The following is a 25267-nucleotide window of genomic DNA, read 5'->3' as shown; positions in this document are numbered from 1 at the left end:
ACCCTCAAACATTAGGAAAGACCCTACCAGAAGAGAGGGACTCACAAGTTAATGATTACAGTGAAAGCAGAAGTAACAACAAAAATGAGCACATGAGAGAAACAGTGGGACTTTGGTGATGTTGAAAATGAGGTGGAGAAAGAATTCTTGCCGTCTGTGAAGAACAAATAGTTTGGCACTACTATGATAAGAAAAGCCCAGGGAATAAGATTCTGAAAAATTTGGGAGCACTTAATATCAAAAGAAGGAAATTTAGAATTACATATAGAAGCAAATGGAAAATCAAGGCTGTTTTGAGAGGTGCTATCCGAGGGTCATTGGAGAGAATGTAGCTTTACAATATTTATATCAGGCTGTGCATTGGCAGGAGTTCTGTAGAAGGTGGACTGAAAGCTGGAGCTAATGACATGGGTGGGGCACAGAGCAGCTAGGGAGCTCTGATGTGGCTTTTGCTTGGGGCAGAGTATGGGAAGATATGTAAATGCTGGGGCTCCAGATAGTGGAGTGGCCCTTGTGGGCAGCACTTACAGGTGGGCTTGGAAACACTTGCCTTTGGAACATTGCTCAAAAGTGAGCAGTGCTCCCAGAAGGACTGCAATTTCTTTAGATTATCTGATAGCAGACTCTGTGATGTTTACCAGCTTCAAGGAGATCAGACCATTGTGAAATTTTTTTTTTTTTTTTTCTGTAGTAAAACTAGCCCCGGCCAGCCCAGCTGGGAATTTACTGCCTGAGCTGTTTTCCAACATAAGTTTTGCTGGCAAAACCAGACGTGAGTGTTCCCTCGACTCTCAAGGGATCTGTTTACACTGACTTTATTTTTACTGCCAGCTTTCCAGTTGGAAGAGGGAAATTACGTTGAAAGGTCAGCAGGTGAGCAGAAGGATTCCTGACCAGCCATTCCTGTGGGTGTGTGCCTGTGTGCACTCTGTGTACGTGTGTGTGCCTGTGTGTACGTGTGTGCCTGTGTGTACGTGTGTGCATGCTTTTCTAAATGCCAACCGTTGTGCTCTTCTCTGACTGACAAGACCTAATCACTTGTTTGTGGGCATAATGATGGGTACCAGGCTGGTTGTTGGGCAGTTTCCTATTTGTTTATTGTAAAGAAGGTAAATCAGTCTGTGGGATTTTCTGGATTGGAGAGCAAGGAGTGTTTACTGTCAACAGGATAAGGACGAGGAGGTATAAGATACTGAGTTCCGCGGTGCATCTAGTGTCAGGATAGGAGCATAAAAGGTGAGGAGAAACCAACTACAGGGTATTTCTGACTTGGGTGGAACTTTTAAGTACTTAGGTGGGAAATACAATTTGGAAAATTTCTCTCTGGTCAAAGAACCAGTCAGTGTAGCTAAATAAGGTATAATTAGGTTGGACTCAAATTCAATTTTATCAACTCTTCTTTCTAAATTCTTTTTTTTTAATTTCCCAAAAGATGACAGATGGATTTTCACAATTTGGAAATAAAAACATGAGTGAAGGGTTCGGAAGGCAAGTCTCTGGTCCATTACACACTTCCAGAAAAATTTAGTATCCAGAGACTCACATTACTGGGAGTGCTGTTTACTCACAAGTGTTGCACTCCATTGAGAAAAAAAACAAACAAACCAGGAAGTTGCTGTTCTACTCAGGACTGACCAAGAAGCCATGAAATCCCTTACTGTGGGAGGCTTAGAAGATTGCCTACTGAATAAGGTAAGGACAGACCGGGTCTCCCCCATGTACCTGCTCCCCATTCACACTGCTTCCAAACAAACCTTCATCACCGAATAAGGTAAGGACAGACCGGGTCTCTCCCATGTATCCCCTCACCATTCACACTGCTTCCAAACAAACCTTCATCCAGAAAGGATCTCAGGCTGTTTATAAAAGATACATAAATGCTCCTCAGAAAACAGACTGTCCCCCAAAACAATGTTGGGGGACTTAACATATCTCAGCCTTACTTCTCTTTGAGGGTCCAGTGTCCAGAGACTTACTGGGTATAGAATGGAGAGTTGGAATCTGGCAAACGGGGGAGAAACTCCAGCTCTGCCACTGACACTCGTGTGGTCATGAGTCACTTAACCTACCTGAGCCTTGGCCTTCTTCTCTGTAAAATGGGAATAATAATAGGAGCTTCATGGGGTCATGGAAAAAGAGCTAATGAAATTAAAACAAAGCTTTTTAAAAACTCTGAAACTACTAGGTTTTTAAATATTATTATATTTTTAGTACACATCAGTTAAGAACTTAATTTCTTCTAGATGGTCTAGATGGTCATGTCAAATGTTAGAACTTGAAGGAAACTTAAATATTATCTAGTTTAAGTCTTTTCATTTACAGATGAACTTACCAAGGCATGATGTTAATGTTAAAACCAAAATATTTAAATTGACTAAGAAGTAGGCACTGGTCTGCAGTTTTCAGGCCTTTACAAGTACAAAGGCGAAGATCGTTATCATAGTGATAAGTAAAGTATATTTCTTAGGCAAAACCATTAAGAGAGATAAATCAGGACAGCCTGGGATGATAAAAACTAGAGTAAAGAAAGTGATTTCCCATTATTCCTCCCTTTGAGGACTCTAAATGAAAGAGATATTGGCTGGCATTTTTTCCATGGGTCCTGTATTTTTTGTAAGAAAAAACTCCAAAATTTTTAGCGTGGTGTTCAAGTAACTTGAACTGCTCTATCTTTCTACCCTCTGCTCCCCCTGCATTTCCAATGGCAGAAATCCTAAACAGTGTTTGATATGTTGAATCCAGCTTGTGCTCATGTTTTGTTTGACCTGTAGATGATTTATAATGTTTTTCACAAACATTTCAAAATAGATTTTACATAGAAATCCAGATTTCTGTCTTTCCAGGGGAAAAAAAAAACAGAATATTTGGCTACTACAGGTCCCAATTTCTTGCCTGGAAACCATGTGCTGGGGCTGAGTGTTTGTTAGCCAGAGCATGTGCTGGCCAATTCTCAGGAGGCTGATCACTTCTGTATCTGACACTTGCTCCTGGCCCCCGCTGCCTCTGTCACATGTGTCGCCTACTCCATTCCTGTAGGTGGTTGAGTCTTCCATTTCTGCCCAACAAGAACTGGGCCCTGAGCAGGCCAAGGGCCCTAGCTCCTCCTCGCCACTTTTCTGGCTCATATTCATCCTTCAAACTCAGAGTCCACTTTCTCAAGAAAGAGTCCCTGACACCCCAGCACCAAATGATTTTGCTCACATATTCACTCCCGTTATAATTAGTATTACTGGCACCATTTATTTGATCATGAGTTTGTATATCAACTCCTGACACTTTTCTATTATCATCTTGGTTGGCAACTTACATGTCATATCATTTCATTCTTTATAAGTTTCTGGAGGGGAGAACAGTGTCTTGCATGCCTTTCTTGCCTTCGACATTCAGAGTATCTTGCACATATATGATCACAAATATCTTTAGAGTTCGTTAAAGATAAGGCAAGATTGGTGTGGAAGGCGACAGGTCAAGGCGCATACAGGATCTCATTTAATCTAATCAACAACTATGTGATGTACATATTGCCTCCGTTTTTACAGAGGAGAAAACAGAGGCTTGTGGAGATTAAATAACTTGTCCAAAGTTACACAGCTAAATTCAGAGGGCTCTGAAGTTTCAGCCTTGTCTTTTTTTAGTCCAAAGGCCGAATGTCCTCTGCTAAACTCCTCTATATCTCTGCAAACACATACTAAGCACCTGCTTTGTGCAAAATACTGTGCTACGGTTTGAGGGTAGACCAAGGCCTGAGATGTGGCCTGCTAAATGAGAGAGAAATTTTGGTTTTGGTCTCTAGGATAGCCCTGTCCCATCTGCAGATTTTGTACATAACCCCAAAGGAAGAAGGAGGGAATTTCACATGCAGTCAGGCAAGTGCTTAATATAATGCATAGTAGACCATAAGGGATGCAGTAGAGATTTCAACAGATTGCTGGAGGAGAACAGAGGTGCATTAGTTCTGATGGGAAAGGTGTCTTACAGGAAGAAGAGTGGAGACAAAGCCTTGGAGGAAGTGTAGGGTTATAATAAGTGGACAAGTATAGGAAAGGTCTTCTGGGCTAAGGGAACCCTATTCAAACATTCAAGGTGTGTTTCATTCCCAGTCACCTTTTTCTTTTGGGGAGACAGAACAGGGCAGTGGTTACAAATATGGGCTTTGGAAGGATATGTTCTGTAACTTACTAACTTTGGGAACCTAGGCAAATTATTTTAAATGTTTTGAACTTTGGTTTCCTCATCTATAAAATGGGGATAATCATAGCACACATCTTAAAGAATGATGGGTAGGCACGAATGAGCCTTCGACAGTAGGATTAGTCTAAAAAGGAAGGGTTATGATGATGGAAAGCCTATGGTCTCGTGTGTATCTATCACTGGATTTAACTTTCCCTTTCTTTACATTATTAGCCCCTGAAAGACAGAGATGGTGCCAGTTTTTGTTTTGTTGAAATTTTTCTAACTGATGATTGGATTTAATGAAATTCCGGAATTAGAAGTCTGACTTTTTGTTTTCTGGAAGGAAGTCCTCAGCCTTTTCTTCTCAGTAACACTCTTTGGGAATGACATACACATAGGCTGTGTGGTCATGGGTGTGACCAGGCCTGTGTAACATTCCTGGCATGCTACTTAGCACCACCACTCTGTCTCTCTCGCAAGGAAGTGTATCGGAATGCAAGTGAGTCAGAGTGATATTATAGGGGTTAACCTTGAATCCCCATAATTTATATTTGAAACAGTAAACTATTCACAAACTTGAGCTATTAATAGCAGCAAATGACTTGTGGGGCAACAATGAGCCTGATGCTGTGGTTAAGGAGGAGGAGGGGAAAGTGGCCCAGGATGGGACATGGACATGCGACAGCATGGAGACATGCCTGGGAAGACCGAGGCCCAAACGACATTTGTTTCCATGTTTTGCCATGAACTGAGTTTGGTGACAAGGTTGCCTCAAGGCTGCCTTGAGGCTGCAACTGGTATCTTGCTGGCTTCCTAAAATTTGAGAGGCAGTAAAGGAATTCCAGGGTTGGGCTTGCAACGGGTCTCTACTTGTGTTAGAGCCTCCTTCTTTAGATCACTGTACAGCTACCCCAAGCCCCACTGCCTGCTTTTCCACACCCTGAAATGAACTTCTTGCTGTATCTGTTTAGCGTGTGGCCAGAATAAGTGGAGAGAAAGTCTGGGGGTTCTGTGTTGTCACACCATGAGGGTGACAAGAGGTGTCTGGGACTAAGCCTAGAAACCCCCAGCACAAATCACTTCTGGGGCTACCAAATAGCACGGTGATGCTGTGTGGGTAAGAACTTATGCAGGAAGTGTAGCCAGAGATGTGGGAGGGATGGGGCTGCCCATTACCTGGAGAAAGAGGCTTCCACTCAGGTCCCACAGCAAGGGCATCACTGTCTGGCCCTTGCTGCATGACGCTTTGTGCTTGTTAGATGCCAGAATAGTTGCTGATGCCCAAATACACGGAGACTTAGGACTCCTTATTTCATGAGTCTTGACTTTAAATTGAAGGCATTTTTAGGTTCAGGAAGAGGATAAAGGGTAGGCAGTACTGCTGGTACATCAGTACTTAAGGGTGTGGCAAAGTGTGATGTGAAAGAAGTGTTGGAGAGCCTGTCTAGTTCTACCTCTAACTGCCAGCGTGATGTTAGGAAAGTCACCTTGTCACTCTGATCCTCCATAAAGTCACACCAGACAAGGCAATTTCTGGGGTCTCTTCCATTTCTAAGATCCTGAGTCTAAGTTGCAGCAGAAGTGATGCAGGAAGAAAATTAAAACTGGAATTTGTGATTCTGGGTCTCAAAAAGCATTCTCTTACTCTGACTTTCACCTTTGGCAATCAAAACGGGTCATAAGGGTGAGCTAATAACCTGTGTAACAAGTGAGAGATTATAGTTGTTTTCCAGGAGTGTGTGACCTTGTCCTGCTTGTGTGATCTTGTCCTGCTTGTGTCCTCATTTCACCATCAAATGAGGGCACAATTTGTAGAACAGATTTACGATGAGGTACTTTTTCCAATAGGCTGCTCTTCACATGTGTTATGTGCATACATACACACACATGTACATACATACACACATGCACACACACTGTTAAGCTTCTATTAGTTAAAAATGATTTGATGGTGAATCTTTCATTAGTTTATTAACTCAGGAAACAAAATACATATATATATATATATATATAGTCACTGCTATGTTACTAACATTCAAGTTCTATGGAATTACATCATTGGGGCTGGCAGATTCAGGACGCTAGTCTTGGTCTCCAACACATTCTGAGAACTTAACTGTTAGAGAATACTATTTCTCAACCACTCTGCCTGTAATGTTCTATCTAGTTAACCCTTGTATTACTTTTCCCCACTGTACCTACTCAGACTTCAGGTCCCTGAAGTTGCCTAATATTCCCTGTTCTACCACTAGCTTTATCTGTTCTTTATTCAGGCTGGAAAATATAGCCCACTACCAAAATCTTCTGTTGCTTTTATATCTTTCTCCAGCTTTTGCCCAGCAAACTCCAATCTCAGCACCTCAACTCTTACCTTTGGAGGGCTAAGAGATGGTGGAGAAGATCTCACAACTGAGCTTACTGATACCCTACAGCCTCAGGGACCCAGCCTCAGCCAAGTCTTGATACTGTCGAGTTATCTTTACGCATGTACATAAACAATCTCTCATTCCTTATAGCAGCTATTACAGCAGTCTGTCGCCTGAAATCTCTTGCCTTCCACTTCACTCTTAGCTCATTAACATCTCCACTCTATAAAGAACATAGACAGCAGACTGGAAATCTCTCTGATTTTCACTGCCCCCTGCCCTTTTATCTGTATCTGCATGCAACTTTTTCCCCTTCTTTCCCTCTGCTACACCAAGATGAATTCCTCACGCAGGTTTCTGGATGGTTTTGCTTACCAAATGGTAAATCCTTACCAAATGGTTTTGCTCTCTGCTACCTCTTCTTTCACCACTGACTCTTTTCTCTCAGCATTTAAACATGTTTAAGCCTGTGTGTCATTTTGTAAGGAAAAAACAAAACAAAACTGTTCCCATCCCTGTTGTTTTGGTTTTCCCCATAGTAAAAGTTCTTGGGGCTGGGCGCGGTGGCTCGCTTCTGTAATCCTAGCACTTTAGGAGGCCAAAGTGGGCAGATCACGAGGTCAGGAGATCGAGACCATCCTAGCTAACCTGGTGAAACCCCATCTCTACTAAAAATACAAAAATTAGCCAGGTGTGGTGGTGCGAGCCTGTAGTCCCAGCTACTCAGGAGGCTGAGGCAGGAGAATCACTTGAACGCAGGTGGCAGAGTTTGCAGTGAGCCAAGATCACGCCACTGCATTCCAGCCTGGTGACAGAGCAAGACTCCATCTTAAAAAAAAAAAAAAAAAAGTTCTTGGAGGGGTTGCTTACCTCTGTCTTCACTTGGTTGTCTTCCATTCACCCTTAATCCACATTTAATGCCCACCTCTCCCCCACCATTAATGCTAGTGCCCAGCGTTCCCCCAATGCAGCCGTCCTATTCTAGCTGTCAGACTCCATGGACATTTGGGAGTCTTAACTTACTCAGCCACTTACTGTTGACTTTGTTCTTGAAACTCTTCCTTTACTTTCGGGACCTCTCACTGTTTATTCTCCCACTTCACCACCTCCTCTAAGGCAATTGTGTTCTAAAAATATCACAGGAACAATTGCACAGGCATGAGGCGCACAAATTCTCTCTTTGTGCGCCTCATGCCTGGCTCAATACCTGCTGTTTTCTCTTTCTAGAACAACTTTCATGCCCCCTTTTTCCTAGCTAACTCCTAGTAAGCTTTCAAGATACAACTCCAACACACTGTGCCTCCAGGAAGGCCTCTCAACCTCCAAACTGGATGAAGTGTCCTTTTTCTATGTATTCATAGCATCTGTGCAAACCTCTACCTTGCAATAGATTGCAGTGATTTTAATTTCCAGGTTATTTGTCTTGCTTTGTCAAGTTATCTGTAAACCTCATGGCAACATGTGTGCACAGAGCCCAGCATAAAATGGATGCTCCACTCAAATTACTCAAGTGGAATTGAATCACAACACAGAGGGGAAGTCCTGTGCTGGAGAGGACCCTTAATTTTGGGCTTCTAAAACCTTTATTTTTGTCATTTGTTATTTTTCTCATAATAGCATCCCCACACTTATATTCTATACAATTTGTCTTCCTCACTACTGTGAATGCATGACCATGTCTATCTTGTGCATTGCTGTGTTCCAGCATGTGATGGTGCCTACCACAGAGGATGTGTTAAAAAAGTTCTTATTGATGAATTGACCCTATATGTGCTGTACAACATGTGTACCGGTAGGTGCACAGTCACATTCTTATTCCGTGAACATATGAAGTTCGCTTGCTGGTTGATGGGAAGTATGAGTGAGATCTCAGGTAACTGACCTGGTTGATGACCTAGTTTAGGAAAACAGGAATCTCTTTGACTTGGGCTTTTTCTTCTGGCTGTCGTGATCAGTTTATGGGTGTCTCAAAATGACTCTAGAATACGTAGAAAGAGCCGTTATACCAAATTTGGAGAGAATATAAAGATTCATGGATGGGTGTTAGATTGCGATGTATCAGATATTGCCTGAAATTGGCCCCTGGCTGAAGGAGCCTCTGAAGGAGAGTCTCGCTGTCATGACAGCAGCTTACAGGTGCCTCCTGAGCAAGATGACAAAGCGCCCCCTCCATTTCAGAAAAAACTGGCAGACTCTTCCATCTCTTACTTGGATTTTTCTGTGTCTCTCCTGGAGTTCACTAAAAGTTCCTTTGTGTTTCCCACAAACATCTGTTTCCCTAAACTTTAAGTATCTGATTAGTGTTCCGTTTTCTATGAGAATTTCCCAATTCTTCCTAACTCGCTGTGGTAACTTTCTGTCAGCAGAAACATGCCTTTTCTTAAGGGTCTAGAAGCAAAAGGCAAGGGTGAGTACAGAGGCAAAGAGAATCATCATTTGCTGATGACATCAATGGGAAGCAGGCTGCGAGGTGCTGATACATGTTAAGCAGTTTAATATTCACACTGTGGGCAGCAGGCATGACGATACCATGGTAGAGTCTCACCATGGTTCACAAAACCCTGTGTGATGATCTGACCCCTGCTTTCCTTTCGAAACATGCCTTTTCTTAAGGGTCTAGAAGCAAAAGGCAAGGGTGAGTACAGAGGCAAAGAGAATCATCATTTGCTGATGACATCAGTGGGAAGCAGGCTGCGAGGTGCTGATACATGTTAAGCAGTTTAATATTCACACTGTGGGCAGCAGGCATGACGATACCATGGTAGAGTCTCACCATGGTTCACAAAACCCTGTGTGATGATCTGACCCCTGCTTTCCTTTCCCAACTTACCTCCTATCACTTTCCTTTTGCCGGATCCAACCACAGTGGCCTCGCTGCTAGCCTTAGAGCATTGCCTACGTCAGAGGAGGAGCATGGAATCTGCTCTCCTAAGCTGTCTTCAGCCTCACTCAAATGTCACCTCTTTAGATAAGTATTTTTTTGTCCATTCTCCACCCTAACTAAAATAGCTACCCCTTTATTCTCTAGTCCCTTATCATATTTTATTTTTCTTCATGGGACTTATACCTGATATTATAACATATACACACACACAGACACATATACATACACACACACACACACACATATATATATATACAGGAATACATATATATATATACACATTTATATGTGTGTGTGTGTGTGTGTATATCAGGTATGATGCTATATATTATAATATTGATATATATTATAATTATATATTATGTATTTTATCTACATGTATTCCTATATTTTCAGCTAGAGGGCAAGTATCTACATTGTTCACTGTTGTCTTAATCACTGTTGTGTCCCCAGCACCTGGCCTGGCACCTGCTACATAGTAGGTCCTAGATAAATATCAAATGAATGCATCTGTTACAGAAAAGAACATTGAGGCACCAACAAATGTCTTCTCAGTGGAGTCAGACCTACGTCCATCTCCCCAGCGTCTTGGGAAGGCGGAATTTTTGAGCTGAACTCCCTCGGTCACCCCTCGCTGTACCTTTGTCTCCTCACTATCTTATGCCAGTGCCTTGGGGCCCACAGAGGAAATAACCACCTTTGCTGGTCCTTCTCACACCCAGGTGGACTTGAGGCGCCAGCAGATTTCCCAGGCTATGGAGGAGGTGCAGAAAGTCGTTCATCATTTGACCACAAACATCAGCAACCAAGACATTAGATTTCAAGCTGTGCCTTACTCTGACACATACAATGAAAATATTAAGGTAAGCAAGTCTCACTGTCTCTAAGTGCCACCAACAGAGCCAGGACACTTGGGCAGGTGAATCTCAGTGTGTGCCAGATGCTTGCCTCACTCAGAATACTCATAACGATTCTTGTTTTCACAGGTACTCTTAGTTTTTACTATTTACAGTCTCATGTTATACATGTCATTTCAGCCGGCGGCGTGGCTTATGCCTATAATCCCAGCACTTTGGGAGGCCGAGGCGGGAGGATTGCTTGAGGCCAAGAGTTTGAGACCAACCTGGGCAATGTAGTGAGACTCTGTCTCTTTAGAAAAAGAAGAAAAGATAGATGTTATTTCCTTTGAGCCCCCACATTCCTAGATGAGAAAAAGTAGGCTTAGAGAAGTCAAATGACTTGATCAAGTCATATCAGGCACTAAAGCCAGAACTCACACAGAAGCTTTTGGTTCCAAAGCACATTCTGCTGTCACAATCAAAGCTCAGTTAAATACACATTCATTTATTAAGCACCTACTTAATAGATTGGAGGTGTGGTGGAGGGAACTGAGGGCATCTATAAGAAGACCATTGAAAGTCATAGTCTGTGGGTTGCAGATGGGGAAGGAAGAAAGTAGAAGAGGTGCCACTGAGAAGCTGCAGGAGCAGGCTGGCAACCCCTCTGCCTGCTAAGGAATCCCACCCAGTGTAAGCCAATGGGTAACACCAGCATTCAAGCAGCATAGTAGTGAGGGCAGAGCTGAACACACAGAAACGACCTCACTTAAACCTGTAAACCACCTTGTGGAAAAGACACTCTGGTTATTTCAATTTTAGAGGTGACAGAAGTGAGATTCTGAATCATTCTGAATCTCCATCATTCTTTATCTTGATTTTTATTATGCCACATACCTCTTTCACTTTGTATTAAATTTGTATGTACTCATGGCCCATTTCTCACAACAGACTGCACATCCCTTGATTGTAAGGACCATGTTTACTGATTGTTTTGCTCCTAACACCCAGCATGGTGTGTGGCACATGGTAGACACTTAACATATGTGGAATGAATGAACAAATGAATGAGCAAAAGAATTAGTACCTGAGCAAAAGACCATTGCTGGCCCATTACATCTCAAGTTTGGTGGATGCAAGAACCACCCAAGAGATGCTGGGATTTGTGGATTTGAAACAGAGTCAGATTGTAGGAAATTAATCCCAGGGTGAAAAATATAAAACTAGATTGAATCCTGGAATGCTAGAGCATCACTTGCCCAACTCTCCCACCCCGGCCAATCTAACTTGGTCACGCATAGACCACTGACTGGAAATAGAGATATTACATTACTTTTCTTAGCACTACACCCAAGGAAATTTCCTTCCGTGGTCCTACTTAGAATTCATAGCTTAAAATATATCTTGCATTTATATATGTCATGTCTTACATATTAAGTTTCAAAAATAGCTACAGCATAGCATATAAAATTGCTTTTAACTTAGATCAAATTCAACAAGTTTTTTTTGTTTGTTTTTTAAAGATAGGGTCTCATTCTGTCACCCAGGCTGGAGTGCAGTGGTGAGATCATGGCTGACTGCAGCTTCAACCTCCCAGGCTTAAGTGATTTCCCACCTCAGTCACCTGAGCAGCTGGGACTACAGGTGCAAATGCCACCATGCCTGGCTAATTTTTATTTTTATTTTTATTTTTTTATTTTGTAGAGATGGATTTCGTCATATTTCCCAGGCTGCTCAACAAATATTTACTAAGCACCACTTACATGACTAACAACATGATAGTTCTGCTTTTGAATTCACATGAAAGTGAATTGAAATAATGTACAGATCTGAAATTCCAGGGACTTTGGATGTGTTTTTCCTCTTTTTAAATCCAGCTACTTTTCTGTGGGTACCAGAAGTCATGTGGATACATCATCTAAAACGTCAAACTATTGTTTTCTTAGAGTTAGGCAGAACCAGCTTGGGCTGATTAGGACATTCACCCCTCAATGGGTCAATGACTGGCCCTGGGCAAGAGTTAACCAAATTCCATGGTCAGAGCTTTCCGCGAGGAGGAGGCAGCTGACTCACAGCTGAAGGTGTGTGTGAAGTGGGACATGGTCAGAGTTCAGGCTCCTTTGGCTGCTCTGTTTACCCACTTGTTCTATCTCTTGGCTGCTGGTCTGCCTGCTTTCCCCCAGTCATTGCTTCACTGGTTCCTGGAGAAAGGGATTAGGTGGATTCTAATTGTTTGCTTTTTTTTCTTTAAACTTAGAATTATCTCAACAGCTCACATTGTCTCAACAAATAAGCTTTCATTTTGCCTTTGATTTTGGAAGGGTTAGTCATGAACACTGACCATGGGTCATCAGTACAGGCCCCCCCACCCCAAAAAAGGAGACATTTTACAAAATCTTTTAAACTCCCTTCCTGTTACTTCCCACCTTTTATTTGTGTCAAAACATTCACCATTCCATGTCATTCATTGTTGACTGAGTGCCAGCCCAGGGTAGAGAAATAATAACTGAACAAGCTGTCCAAAGACCTAAACTCGAATTCTGACTCTTCTGCTTACTGGCTGTGTGTCCCTGGGGAGATCTCCAAGCCCCTCTGCATCTTGGATTCCTCATCTGGAAAATGGCAACAAAGCTCACCTTACTGTGTGATTGTGAAGTTGAAATGGTCAAATGCATTAGAATTGCAGTGTCGCGTCTGCAAGGAACTCAATGCATACTCATTCTTCTTTCTCAAACTTTAGGCCTCCTCTGGAGTTCCTGGTCTAGCTCACTGTCTTTACTTGTATAGTCATGAGATAATAAACTCAGCGAGTTAATGTACTTGCCCAAAGTATTTACAGTGATTCAGTAGCAGAACAAAGAGGTAATCCACTTGTAACACCCAGGTCTATGTCTCTGTGTATCTGGTCACACTGCTGAGGGTGGAGTGGTTAAGAGAGCTGCCTGGCGAGACAGGTCGGCTCGTCTCGCCAGGCAGCTCTCAGGACTTCCGTTACCTCCTGAATCTGCGTATTCATGCTTGTTTTCAATCCTTTCCTGACCCTAGGTTTTGGCCCCCAGTCAGTTCCTTGTCACAGTCCCAATAAAAGGCCTGGCTGGGTACAGGGAGGCCAGGGAGCAGCGCTGGCGGTACTACACCCTGCAGGGCACCAGGCTGCCCTGCCCGTTGCGGGACCCTGAGGGTCTGCAGCAGTGGCTGGAGGTGGAACAGTTTATGAAGAGCCTGTGGCAGTGGCATGAGACAGACGTGAACATCGACGGAGACATTGTGCCCGCTAAGGTCCTCCTGGTGTTCCGGAAGCTGGTGGAAAACGCAATTAGAACCTGTCACCTCTCAGGTGAGCTGATCAGGAACAAGGGCAAGGGTAATTGCTGGCATTCCCCTTCCCTCTACAAAACCTCTGTTTGGGTGTTACCTGCAACTCACAGCCTACATGTGAGAAAATAGTAATATGCCCTTCACATTTGTTTAATCTTAATAAGATGAATCAGCTTTTTTCCCCTGCCATTGATGCACAGAAGGTTAGAATTCCTACTAACAAAATAGTGTTGTGGCTTTGAGAAAGTTACTGTGCTGGCATAGATATAAAATGCTGTGGATTATGCACCTTAACCAGGCTTAAAAACTTAAGCATATTTTTTTTAAAAGGAAATTATTCACAAACCCCAGGTCTTCTTTATTAGTACATTTTTATTGCAGCACCTCCATCTGACTGCAGTACCACAGTGTGCTGAGATTCCACATTTGGAAACCACTAACTTGAACCAAAACACAAAATCCAGGAGCCAAAAGAACTGACTAAATTTGACAACTCCAAAGTCTTAAGCTACTGTACAGCATATGCACACACACACACACACACACACACACACACACCCTTTTTGTTCACACAAAGTGAAAAGGTGAATTTCAAACTGGAAAGAAATGGCCAATTTTCTTAATTATATAATTAGGAAAATACAAATTTTCTTAATTTATAAACCAATAAGAAAAAAGATGAGCTGACCAATAGAAATAATTACCAAAAAAAAAAAAAAAAAAGGAATCACAGAAAAATAATACAAATGACTTGCAAAAATAAGAAAAGACATTCCATCTAATGTATATTTCAACATATATTAGAACATACCTCATGTTGGATACATTAAAATACCTAACAAGTTAAAAGAAATGAAAAGTTTGATCATGCTTAGTGTCGAGTGGGCATGGTGAAATGGGTATTTTCGTGTTGTTATTAGAAGTGGAAATTGGTGTCTCCTTTTTAAAGAGCAAGTTGTCTCTATTTTATTTTCATAATGTGCTCACTTGACAATTCAACAATTCCAGTTCTAGAAATATATTTCTACAAATACACAAAGAAATATGCACCAGGATATTCTCTGCTGTAGATTTTATAATAGTAAATAGAAGTAATCTAAATGGCTAACAAAGGAAAATTGGCTAACTTAAATTATGCTGTCTCTGCCTACTGGACTACTATGCAGCCTTACAAAAGAACAGGCATATGCCCATGCATACATACAGAGCTATGAAAAACGCATGGGCTAGATAGTTAAGTGAAAAACCAAACTGCCAAACAATATGAGATTCCATCTGTGTGAAAATAAAAGGATGTGTTCGTACATACATTTGTTTGTCTAGACATAATAGTTCTGAAAATTTTCATAATGGTAATAATTTATGTTTAATAGATTTTTTACTAAGTAGAATAAGTTTCATGGGTTATTTAATTTAATCCTCATAACCACACAATGCAGTAAGAATTCTTTTCCTACCTGTTTTAGGGATGAGGAAACAGACTTAGAGAGATTAAGTCACTTCTGAAGGTTGCACACCTCGTAAGCAGAGCCAGCTGCAGAGCAGGGTGGGGGCCAGTGGGCTGGCTGCAGCATCGACTCACCTCTTATGCTGTGTGACATTATTCATAGTGAAAGTGCAAAGCAGAGATTCAGACTGGGCAAGGTTGATGAGACGCTTTTGGTAAATAATGCTAAAGTGCCAGTTGTCATGTTCCTGTCTGGGCAGCTCTGATGATATGCAGGCAACAAGCCCTTTATCCCACCTTGGCCAGGGAATGTTTCCATTGAAAAGCCTAACACAATTAACGTGTTTCCATTTTCTTCTCTGTGCAAGGAAATGCAAAATAATAGATTCTGATCTATTTCAAAAATTGGGATGAGCAAATAAGGATGAATAGATCCTGATCTATTCAAGACTGCCTATCTTTATCTGCAATGAAGGCAAACAAACAAACAAAAACTGTATCTTTTGAAAGAAGAAAGAGCAAATTGGAAATGAGGAAATTATAGTATGTGAGCTGGAAAACTACTAGATGCATAGTTTTCTCTTATTCTCTTTTCCTGGTTGGAAAATGAGGCAATGGCGGCTTCTTTCAAATCACTCAATCCTCTGAAACAGTGGCTGTGACGTGCTTTGATGTATTTTGTGGTTACAGGGGTTTCTGATGATAGATGCCTCTGAGGCTCGGCTAGCTGAGTGGATGGTAAAAACAAATACCATCTAAGAGACTGAGGCCTAGATAAAAGACAGGTGAAGCCGAATTTCACCAAAGGCATATGAATAAATAAGGAGGCTCATACTGTCCCCAGCCAGTGTCAGAACATCTAGGTGAAGAAGGGAAAAAAAAAAAATGACATTAGCCTTCCCTATGTTTGCATTACTCTGAAAACCAACATTTAGATATTTGGGTGGAATGGGGAAGGATATAGAAAAATAGTTAGGTTTCATTTTACAGTAGCAAATACAGACAGTCCCCAACTTGCCATGGCTCAACATATGATTTTTTTTACTTTACAAGGGTGCAAAAGTGATACATGTTTAGTAGAACCCATACTTTGAGTACCCATACAACCATTCAATGAATTCCATGAGATATTCAACACTTTATTATAAAATAGGCTTTGTGTTAGATGATTTTGTCCAACTCTAAGTTAATGTAAGTGTTTTGAGCACATTGAAGGTAGGCTAGGCTAAGCTATGATGTTTGGTAGGTTCGGTGTATTAATACATTTTCAACTTACAATATTTTCAGTTTTATCGGGATGTGACCCCATCGTAAGTCAAGGAGCATACGTACTACACTTTTTCTTTTTATTCTATGGCTTTTACTTTCAGTTGAGCCTCTTGAAAATAATCTATTAATTTAAAAGAAAAGGTACCACAAAGGCCTTGGGATTGGGGGAGAAAGAAAAACCCACTAGCAATGAGACTTCTTAGTAATGCTCTGACGCTGGCTAGGTGACTAACCATCTGGCTTTGATGTCAAAACCTTGACCTGCTACAGGCATTGTGATCCTTGATGTGCTACAGACATTGTGAAATGTTGCCACACCAGTTGCAACGTGCTGATCAGAGCAACTGCTCACAAATTTCTTGTTTGAACGCTTGTAATGTGCGAGCCTTTCTCTTCTCCTTATCCATTTGGTCATTTCCTGTCAGGTAAGGTCAGCATGCTCGGAAACCGCTCTGCCGTTTGGATTGCTGTGGAAACATCTGCATGTCAGGTGGAACTGGAGCTGGCCCCCGCAGTGGAGATCCCCACCACCTGGTCCGAGAAAGCTCGGTGGCCTCGATGTCTGCAGCGCTGGCCTTCCCAAGAGAGAGTGGCGTGCATCAAGGTATCAGTGGGCGGGACCCAGCTCTCCAGAGCAGTGATGCCAACAGCTTAACCAGTCACAGCATTACTGACTGCCAAAGAGTTTCAAAGGAAAGTTGAGGTGTCACTAGATCAATAGTTCTCCAAGTGTGGGCCCTGCACCAGCGTCACCTGAGAACTTGTTAGAAATGCAGCTTCCCGGGCCCCCACTCTGGACCTGCTGAATGACACCCTTGAACAGGGCCCAGCAATATGTGTTTTAAGAAGCCCTCCGGGTGATGTGATTCTGATGCATGCTCAAGTTGGAGAACTGCTGCAGGAGAGGAAGTGGGTACCACCTTCTAACTGTCCACATCCAAAGTGGCTTGTGGTCTCCCTGACACCCCCTTTTCATCCCCACATAGGATGTGCTGTCTGCCTGGTGACAAGTTCCCCAGACCAGCGGACTGCTTCAGAAATGGCTTTCTACACCAGTGAGCATTGTTCTCATTTCCCAATGTCTTTCTCTTTCTTCCAGTCGTTTGGGTTTAACTTGTTGCCGTGTTCAAATTATCACTGGCAGCTGAGCTTCCTCCGTGCTGAGCAGGTGTTGCTAGAACAGCTGGATGAGGATGGGGGCTGCCGTAGGAAGTGTTTTCAGGTCATGAGGCAGCTGAAGGAGGACGTCTGGTGCCCAGGGAACAGGCCGGTCATCACATCCCACCATCTGCAGGTGAGTGTGCGGCAGGTGGGAGAAGGCCCAGGGGCAGCTTTGGGTAGATCATTATCCCTGTGGCCTCTTTAGGGCCTGGCCAGAGCCACTCAGTAGGGCTGGCGTGTGTGAAAAATGAGGCTCTAGTATCTGCATTTGCCGTCCAACAAATGCCTACTTATTATGGAAATATGTAAGCTAGCACCATATGGGAGTCCACAACACCCCTGTCCAGGGTAAAATTTCCTCCCTTCCTTCCCTTTTCCAATTCTCTTCTCTCCCACTTTTCCTCCCCTCTCACTTTTATTTTACCACCAAACCAACCTGAGTGCCCACTAGGTGCCAGAAACCCTGCTGAGGTTCAGAAATAAATTACAAAATGTGATTTGTGCCTCACACTTTGATGGCTTTATGTTTGTGCCAGTCTTAGAACCCACTGCTTCCTCACGCACACAGACCCACTAACACAGAGGGAACCAGGAAATGCAACACAGAGGTTACCACACACGTACTGCCACACGCCTCTTTCCAGGGTCCAAATCACCAGGCAAGGATTTTCCCTTGCTCTGCCAGCACCTGCCTCTCCTTGCCCTAAACCCAACAGTACACATCCATTGACGCCTTCACTCACTCATTCAGCAAGTGTCTATTGAGATTACTCTGGGCCAGAGGCCTGCCCCAGTACCTGCTGTGGGCTCAACCCCTGTCAGCACAAAGGTGAACAGACACAGATGTGATTCCTCACTCTGTCACTTCTGGTCTAGCATGGGAGATAGACATGGGTAAGGCAAGCCAGTGGGTGCATGTACAATCACACAGTGAAGAAGCACTGGAACGGGAGGAGCATGGCTCTGTGAAGGCTCAAAGCAGCAGAGCCTGACCTGGACTGGGCAGTTAGGGGGGCCTCCCTGGGAAGGGGGCCTTTGACCACCCTCCCGACTCCCTCTTTCTCAAATTGTGGACCACACAGAGTGAAGCGGACTCTCATGTAGCAGTTCTGTGCAGCCTGCTGGGGTAGGGAGGTAGGAGACTCTTGCAGGACACCCCAGCCAGCCTAGCTAGTGTGGGTCTAGGAGCTTCAGCCCTCCTCTCTGGCTCCAGAAAGGATGGACTGCCTTTCCACTCAGGTAAGCACAGGTCCCTGGGGCAGTCACCTATCTGTGAGGTGCCTTCCTCATATACCTGTTCCTTCTCTCATTCGATAGACAAAACTCTCTTCTTGCCCCATGTTACTCCATCTGCTCTAAAGTAACTTCTTGAAGGACAGATACCACATTGGTCTTGTCCAGCTAGCATGCTGACCTTGCTCAGCACTCTTGTTCACTGGGAGAAGGATGAATAACACCCCCAGTATCTCTCCCAATGCTTTGTACAAAGTAGCACATTAAATACTTGTAGAGCAAATGAATGAGTGGCTTCATATCTTGCTCAACTTTTCTCTTCTTTTTTGCACAAAATCACTAATCTTTGCTTCACCTTCTTATCTTTCTGATAACCTATCCATTTTGACTTGCGGAAGAATCTGTTAACATCTCATTCACGTGCACTGGGGCTTTTCTCTGGAGTTCCAATATTCTCAACGTGTCCCAAGCACACTCCCCTAAAAACACGCAGGCTGTTCTCCTGGATGGAGGGCATGTGCTTGCAGAAGATACTTTGATTTGTTCTGTGGATTTAGCTTCTCTTGCTTTCCTTTATACAGGCCACACTAGAAGAGGCAGAGCTGAGATGCAAACTCAAGTCCATCTCATATCAAAACCTCATAACCTTAACGATTGACTTCATTACCTCTCAATTAAGATGGATGGAAATACCATTCAGTGACATGAATATTTCAAGCATGATTGAATGGGGCCACCATGAATCTCCCAACCCATAGCTGCTTGCAAATCTGTACTCCCCACAAGGGCTGACTTCTATTCTGATAGTTCCTAAGTCACCTAGTGGATTTTAAGGCAACTCCTTAAGGATTCTGTTTCAGTCCTCCCTGACCCACCTGCATGGCACAATAGAATTGGGCATCCTCAAGGATGGGCATTTTTTTTTTAAGGGGGCTATTTCTGGAGTAAGATAAACAGAAAGTGCTAACTGCCTTTTTCTCTGGTCTTCCATCCTTAGTCCACAGACAGAATTATCTCCCATTTAGGCATACTCACCCTTGAAATGAATGTGGCTGGTGACAAACGTGGTGTTAGACACCATCCCAGATGATGACTTGAGTGTGCTGGATCCTTGCCAAGTCTTCATTCTGGGGAAAGTGGAAGAGGCTGGGTTGCAAAACAGCATTAGGAAGCTGTGGCACTCAGCCTCGCCTCACCTTAAGTCTGACACTCTCTTACACTGTCAAAAAGGCTCTGCCCCAAGACTGTTTCATATGAAGGAAAAGCTTATCTTTTATTGACTTATTTATTCCTAAAACCCACTCAAAGTACATTGGCTTGCTTATAATGAGCTTAACTGCCCCAGTTTGCTTAGGATGATAAAAGCTTAATTAACAAGAGGAATTAACATTTTTTTCTGGTATCTAGGTTATCTTCACTTGCATGAAATTATCTCTAACTCATTTATTCATAATCATATAATCTAAATACATAGTTGCTATGAATTTACAACTGCTCTAAAAAATAAAGACTGTATAAAAATACTCAATATCTAAACCATAACATGAATGGATAATTCATTAATTCACTTATTCAATAAATGTTTATTGACTTCCTCTCATGGGCTAGCCTCTGCTGGGTACTGGATAGCTTAATAGTGAATAAAAATAGGCATCATTCACTGTTCTCATAAAGTTTATAATCCAGTAGGGGAAATGATACAATCAATCACATAAATATAAAAACTACTACAGTTGTCGCTGCTTCGTATGAGAAGTACATGGCTAAGAGAGTGTGCAGTGGCTGTACTAGGGAAATTTGATCTGATGGACAAAGAAGGGAAAGAAGTTTGTCCTATGCAGCTGAAGCAGGAGGTGCAAAGGCCCTGTGGTAGAATGGAGCATGAAACAGCTGGTGTGGCTACATGAAGACAGCAAGGGAGGATACGGGTCAAGATGGGTCTGGAAAGGAAGGCAGGAACCAAACCTTATAAACCACACCATGTTAAGGATGATGTTTTTAGCTAACAAACAATGGGAAGAGCTTGAAGTATTTTAGATGAGAAGGGAAGTAGATGTATATTGGCAGCAGTTTGGATGGTGGCAAGAACAGGGATGGGCTGATGAGATGGCTACTGCAGAGGTCCAGTGAGATGTGGAGGCAGTGTGGAGGGAGATGGTAGAATAATACTCGAGGTGAAGGTAAATGGGTAGACTCGAGAAATACTCAGGCAAGAGGATTGCAGGACTTGACTGGGGGCGGTAAGGGAGAAGGATGACTCCTAGGTTTGCATGTTGCACAACTAGCTAGTTAAGCAACTCTGGAGGCAGATCAGGTTTGTGCAGGAAGAGCAGGGGTTCAGTTTGGACATGTTGGGACTGAGATAACTTTCAGATACTCAAGAGATACACGGTAAGGAGGTCAGAGGAGAAGTCTGGGCTGGAAACACAAATTTGCAAGTCATTGATTTGTAGTGAGAATTAGAGCTGCTGTTGTGGAGGGAACACAGAGCTGAGGAATGAATGTACAGTGAGAGGAGAAGAGGGCCTAGAACTGAGCCTCCAGAAACTCCACCTCTCAAAGGCAGGCCAAGGAGTAGAAGCCTGCCAAGGAGGCGCTGTAATGCTAGGAGAAAACCCAGAGAGTCGATTGCTTGGAAGTCAAGTGAAGGATGGCTCAGGAGGGAGGGTGTGGGCGAGAGAACCAGGTCCGCTGAAAGGTCAGGTAAGGTGCAGGCTGACAAAGGCCTGTTGGATTGAGAAACATGGAGATCACTGGGCCTTGAAGAGAGGAGCCTTTGAGGATTAATGAGAGAAGAATCCATCTTGGAGCGGACTGAGTTGAGAAACGGGAGGAGAGGAAATGACGACAAACAATAGAGCTGACTCTCTGGAGAAACCTGGATTTGCAGAGGGAAGAGTGAGGGCAGGAGGCAGATGTGGCGCTGGGGTGGCAGGAGAGCTTTCAACTTGTGAAAAGCAGTTGAGGAAGAGGGTAATCCATCATATACAGTTCCTGGAAGATGGCATCCAGGACCCTGTGGAGGGATCGCCCCACGGGCAGAAGAGGCAGAAGCAGGGAGGAAGAAAGGAGGGTGCTGCAGTAGGCAAGATCTGTCTGGTTTGGGAGGATGAGGGGTTCCATTTTCTCCATAAAGTAGGAGGCAAAGACATTGCCTGGAGTGGTGACCATTGGAAATGTTGGAGGAGATTCGGGAAGAGGTGCAGGAGACCAACTTGTAAACTGAAGGCCCACCTGAAGTTGGGGATTGTGAATTCATGGTAGATCCAGTCTGCCCAGGCAACTCTTTTCTCCCTCCTTCCAAGGCCACATAAACTCAATAATTGTTTCCCAGATATCCTCCTCCATTGCCTAAAACAATGTCTGACAGCACTTCTTCCTTCCACAGACTGTGCTCTTTTGGACCTGCGAGAAATATCCCCACTTTAAAGACTGGAAGGTCTTCAGCAAAGCGTTTCTGCGCCTGGTGAGGAAATTGCACAAGTGCGTGAGCCAGCACTTCCTGAAACACTATTTCGTCCGGAACAGCAACCTCTTTCAGTGCACCAACCCCATCGAAATGGACGCTGTGGCCCAAAAACTGGCCACCTTCCTGAAGAACCCCCAGATCAGCCCGCCCTGATGGCTGCCCCAGCCTGGGAGGCTCTTGGACATTTTATTCTGGCTTAACCTTGTTCTTTGGATGGTTCCTCAGTCAGGTGCCAGGATCCTGCCTAGGAGAAAGGCCATGAATGGCAGCAGAAATTACATCAAACCAGTAACACTTCAGCAGGGAGGGAGGAAACTGTGCCCCAGGCTGTCTGGCCCAGGCCTCCCTGGAGCCCAGCAAGCATTTCCACCCTAGCTACCTCTCCTGGAGACGGCTCTCATCAGGCTTCCTCAGGCACAGATTTAGAACTGGTGACAGTTCTGAACTTAGTTTCCCTTGTTCAGGCTCTGATTGTCTCACAGTGAAAATGGAGACAGAACCCCTGGAAGACATAAGCCTGCTGGCCAATACTGTGCCCAGCCCACCGATCATGGGTGCATTCTCCTGTCATTTTTAAAATGGGAATGTTAACGTGCCTACCTCTGAGCAGGGCTGTGTGCCTATGAGACTGTGCTGGCACCTTTTCAAGGGGAGGACACTGGATCAACACAAAGTGTTCCTGTTGGTTGAGCAGCTGGTGTTTGCATCCTGGATCGGTACCCACAGCACTGATGCAAAATTGCACCTGTTGAGTTAGCAAGCCTATGCTTCCTTGCTGCCTTCCAGCTTCCTTAGCATGTGGGTCAGTGGCTCCTGAGGTTCTGTCTGCTTCCCTGGTATTCTCTAAGCAGGGAGGGGAATGGTTTTGATGACAAGTTTAAGTCAAAGATGAAAGTACAGCTGTTGGCCTGATCCCAACCGTAGCCCTCTCTTCGCTTCCCAGGCCATGGGCCATGGATGGAAGTTCCTTATATATTTATGTAAATAACCTAGTACTATGATCTGCGTGGAGTGACCTTAGGTGTCTGTCACCACTCATTGTGTTCCTTTGCTCACTTCATTCACTCACTCACTCATTGACAAATAATGCTCATTAGGCACTGGGAACACAGCAAAGAGCAAAGTGGATGAGGACCTCCCCCTGGGGATGCCACCTAATGGTGGAGACAAGAAATGAACAACGGATAAACATGCACAGTTATTACAGATGGAAGCAAATGCTCCGAAGGAAATAAACAGAATGTTGAAGTAGAGTCCACAGAAAGGTCCCTAAAGGATGAAAATGCAAATAGCTGAAGGAGAAGGAAAAGTGACCAAAGGCAGGCCTGGTGGGGCTGGCATGAGTCAGAGCACCTGGCCTTGTAAAGCCAGGAAGGAATCAGTATTTTATTCTAAGATCAAAGGTGTGACATTTGGCTTCTCCAGAAGCAGAGGAGTATCATGATCTGATTGCATTTTAAACAATTGTTCTGGTAACTGCATGAAGAAGGTCTGGGGACTCACACATGAGCCAGGAGCTCTGTAGCCACCCATTTGGAATTTCACAGAGGCACACAAGGCAGCCTATTCTGTGTGGCACAACTGATCAGGAATTCTAGGAGTTCTCGGTGAGATCAATGGTTTTTTTCTGGCGTTTACGTAATGCTTCTCAACTCAAGGGGCTCCTTTATTACTTTGGAATGTTTTTGCCCACATATCTATACCAAAGATAAATTTCTAAAACATGAGCTACTGGTTTTGTTTTGATGAAAATTCACATTTGAAAATAAAAATGATTATTTTTCAAAAGTACTGCAACCAAATGGTGGGATCCCTAGGCTATCGCATAACAAATAGTGATTTTTAAAATATTGAAAACAAGTATTTCCAAACCAACAATGAGTTTACAATTTTTGAAAACATAAAGGCCTGGTGCAGTGGCTCATGCCTGTAATCCCAGCTCTGTGGGAGGCTGAGACAGGAGGGTCACTTGAGACCAGGAATTCAAGACCAGCCTGGGCAACATAGCCAGACACTGACACCCCATCTCTACAAAAAATTTAAAAATAAGCCAGATGTGGTGCTCAGGAGGCTGAGATGAGAGGATAGAGACCAGGAGTTTGAGGCTGCAGTGAGCTTTGATCGTACCACTGCACTCCAGCCTGGGTGACGGAGTCACCGGGAGGGAGACCCTGTCTCTAAAAAAATAAAAAATAAAAAAAGAGCATATGAAATGATGAACAAACTAGCATTTTGTTAAATCACCAAAACTTGTATTTTAATTCTCATATTCTTGTACCTTAAGAAACATCATCTTTGAAAAGGTGGCAAATGTAATAAGTTTTTAAATTCAACCTTGGCCGGGCAGGGTGGCTGACGCCTGTAATCCCAGCACTTTGGGAGGCCTAAGTGGGCGGATCCTTTGAGGCCAGGAGTTCGAGACCAGCCTGGCCAACATGGTGAAATCCCGTCTCTACTAAAAATGCAAAAATTAGACAGGCATGGTGGTGTGCACCTGTAATCCCAGCTACTTGGGAGGCTGTGGCAAGAGAATCGCTTGTACCCGGGAGGCAGAGCTTGTAGTGCACTCCAGCAGCACGGGAGACAGAGCGAGACTCTGTCTCAAAAAAAAAAAGCAAAACCAAAACAAAACAAAAAACCATCTTAAGCAACTTTTAAAACGGCTACACACTCACAGAATGCTAAAAAGTGAAAATTGACTATAACATTGGTTCAATATGTGTGTATGTGTGTGGAGAGGGAGGAACTGACGTGCGTCACACTTTGATTCCAGTAGATTCTTTCCGTCTTTCCCAGGAGATTTGTGGGTTTTGGAGGAAGTGGGGCTACCTGCAGCTTCCTGCGTATTCCCAATTCTTGCCAGAAGAGGGCAGCAAGGGACCACATATGACAGGAGCCAGGTCCCACCTATTCTTGTCCTCGGTGCCCAGCAGGTGTCACCCTTCTCAGTCCATAACTTAACACCTGGTCCCTCCAGAGCAGGGATCAGTGGATTTCAGCTCATGCTAAGTTGTTGACCTTTCCTGCCCTTTTAACCGAGATTTACATCTTTCTCCTTAAAGCCCAGATTTTAAAAGGGAGCCTATGAGAGGACCGTCCATCCTGGCTCCT

At 43.6% G+C, this 25267-nt stretch overlaps 1 protein-coding gene across 1 annotated transcript; it reads left to right on the top strand.

Annotated features, from left to right (window-relative positions):
* The first annotated feature begins 817 nt into the window (after window positions 1–817).
* MAB21L3 (mab-21-like 3 (C. elegans)) lies at window positions 818–23955 on the top strand. The gene is made up of 7 exons (XM_011933090.1): window positions 818–873; window positions 1433–1692; window positions 10146–10286; window positions 13305–13596; window positions 16719–16897; window positions 17393–17587; window positions 22076–23955. Exons 2-7 carry the CDS (start codon window positions 1645–1647, stop codon window positions 22307–22309), a joined length of 1089 nt encoding a protein of 362 aa, XP_011788480.1. The 5' UTR covers window positions 818–873; window positions 1433–1644; the 3' UTR covers window positions 22310–23955.
* The last annotated feature ends 1312 nt before the right edge of the window (window positions 23956–25267 follow it).

This window comes from Colobus angolensis, unplaced genomic scaffold (genome assembly GCF_000951035.1).
Source record: "Colobus angolensis palliatus isolate OR3802 unplaced genomic scaffold, Cang.pa_1.0 Scaffold124, whole genome shotgun sequence".
Taxonomy (NCBI): Eukaryota; Metazoa; Chordata; class Mammalia; order Primates; family Cercopithecidae; genus Colobus; species Colobus angolensis.
The sequence above is the reverse complement of the archived record's forward strand: the minus strand, read 5'-3'. Positions and strand labels throughout refer to the sequence as shown.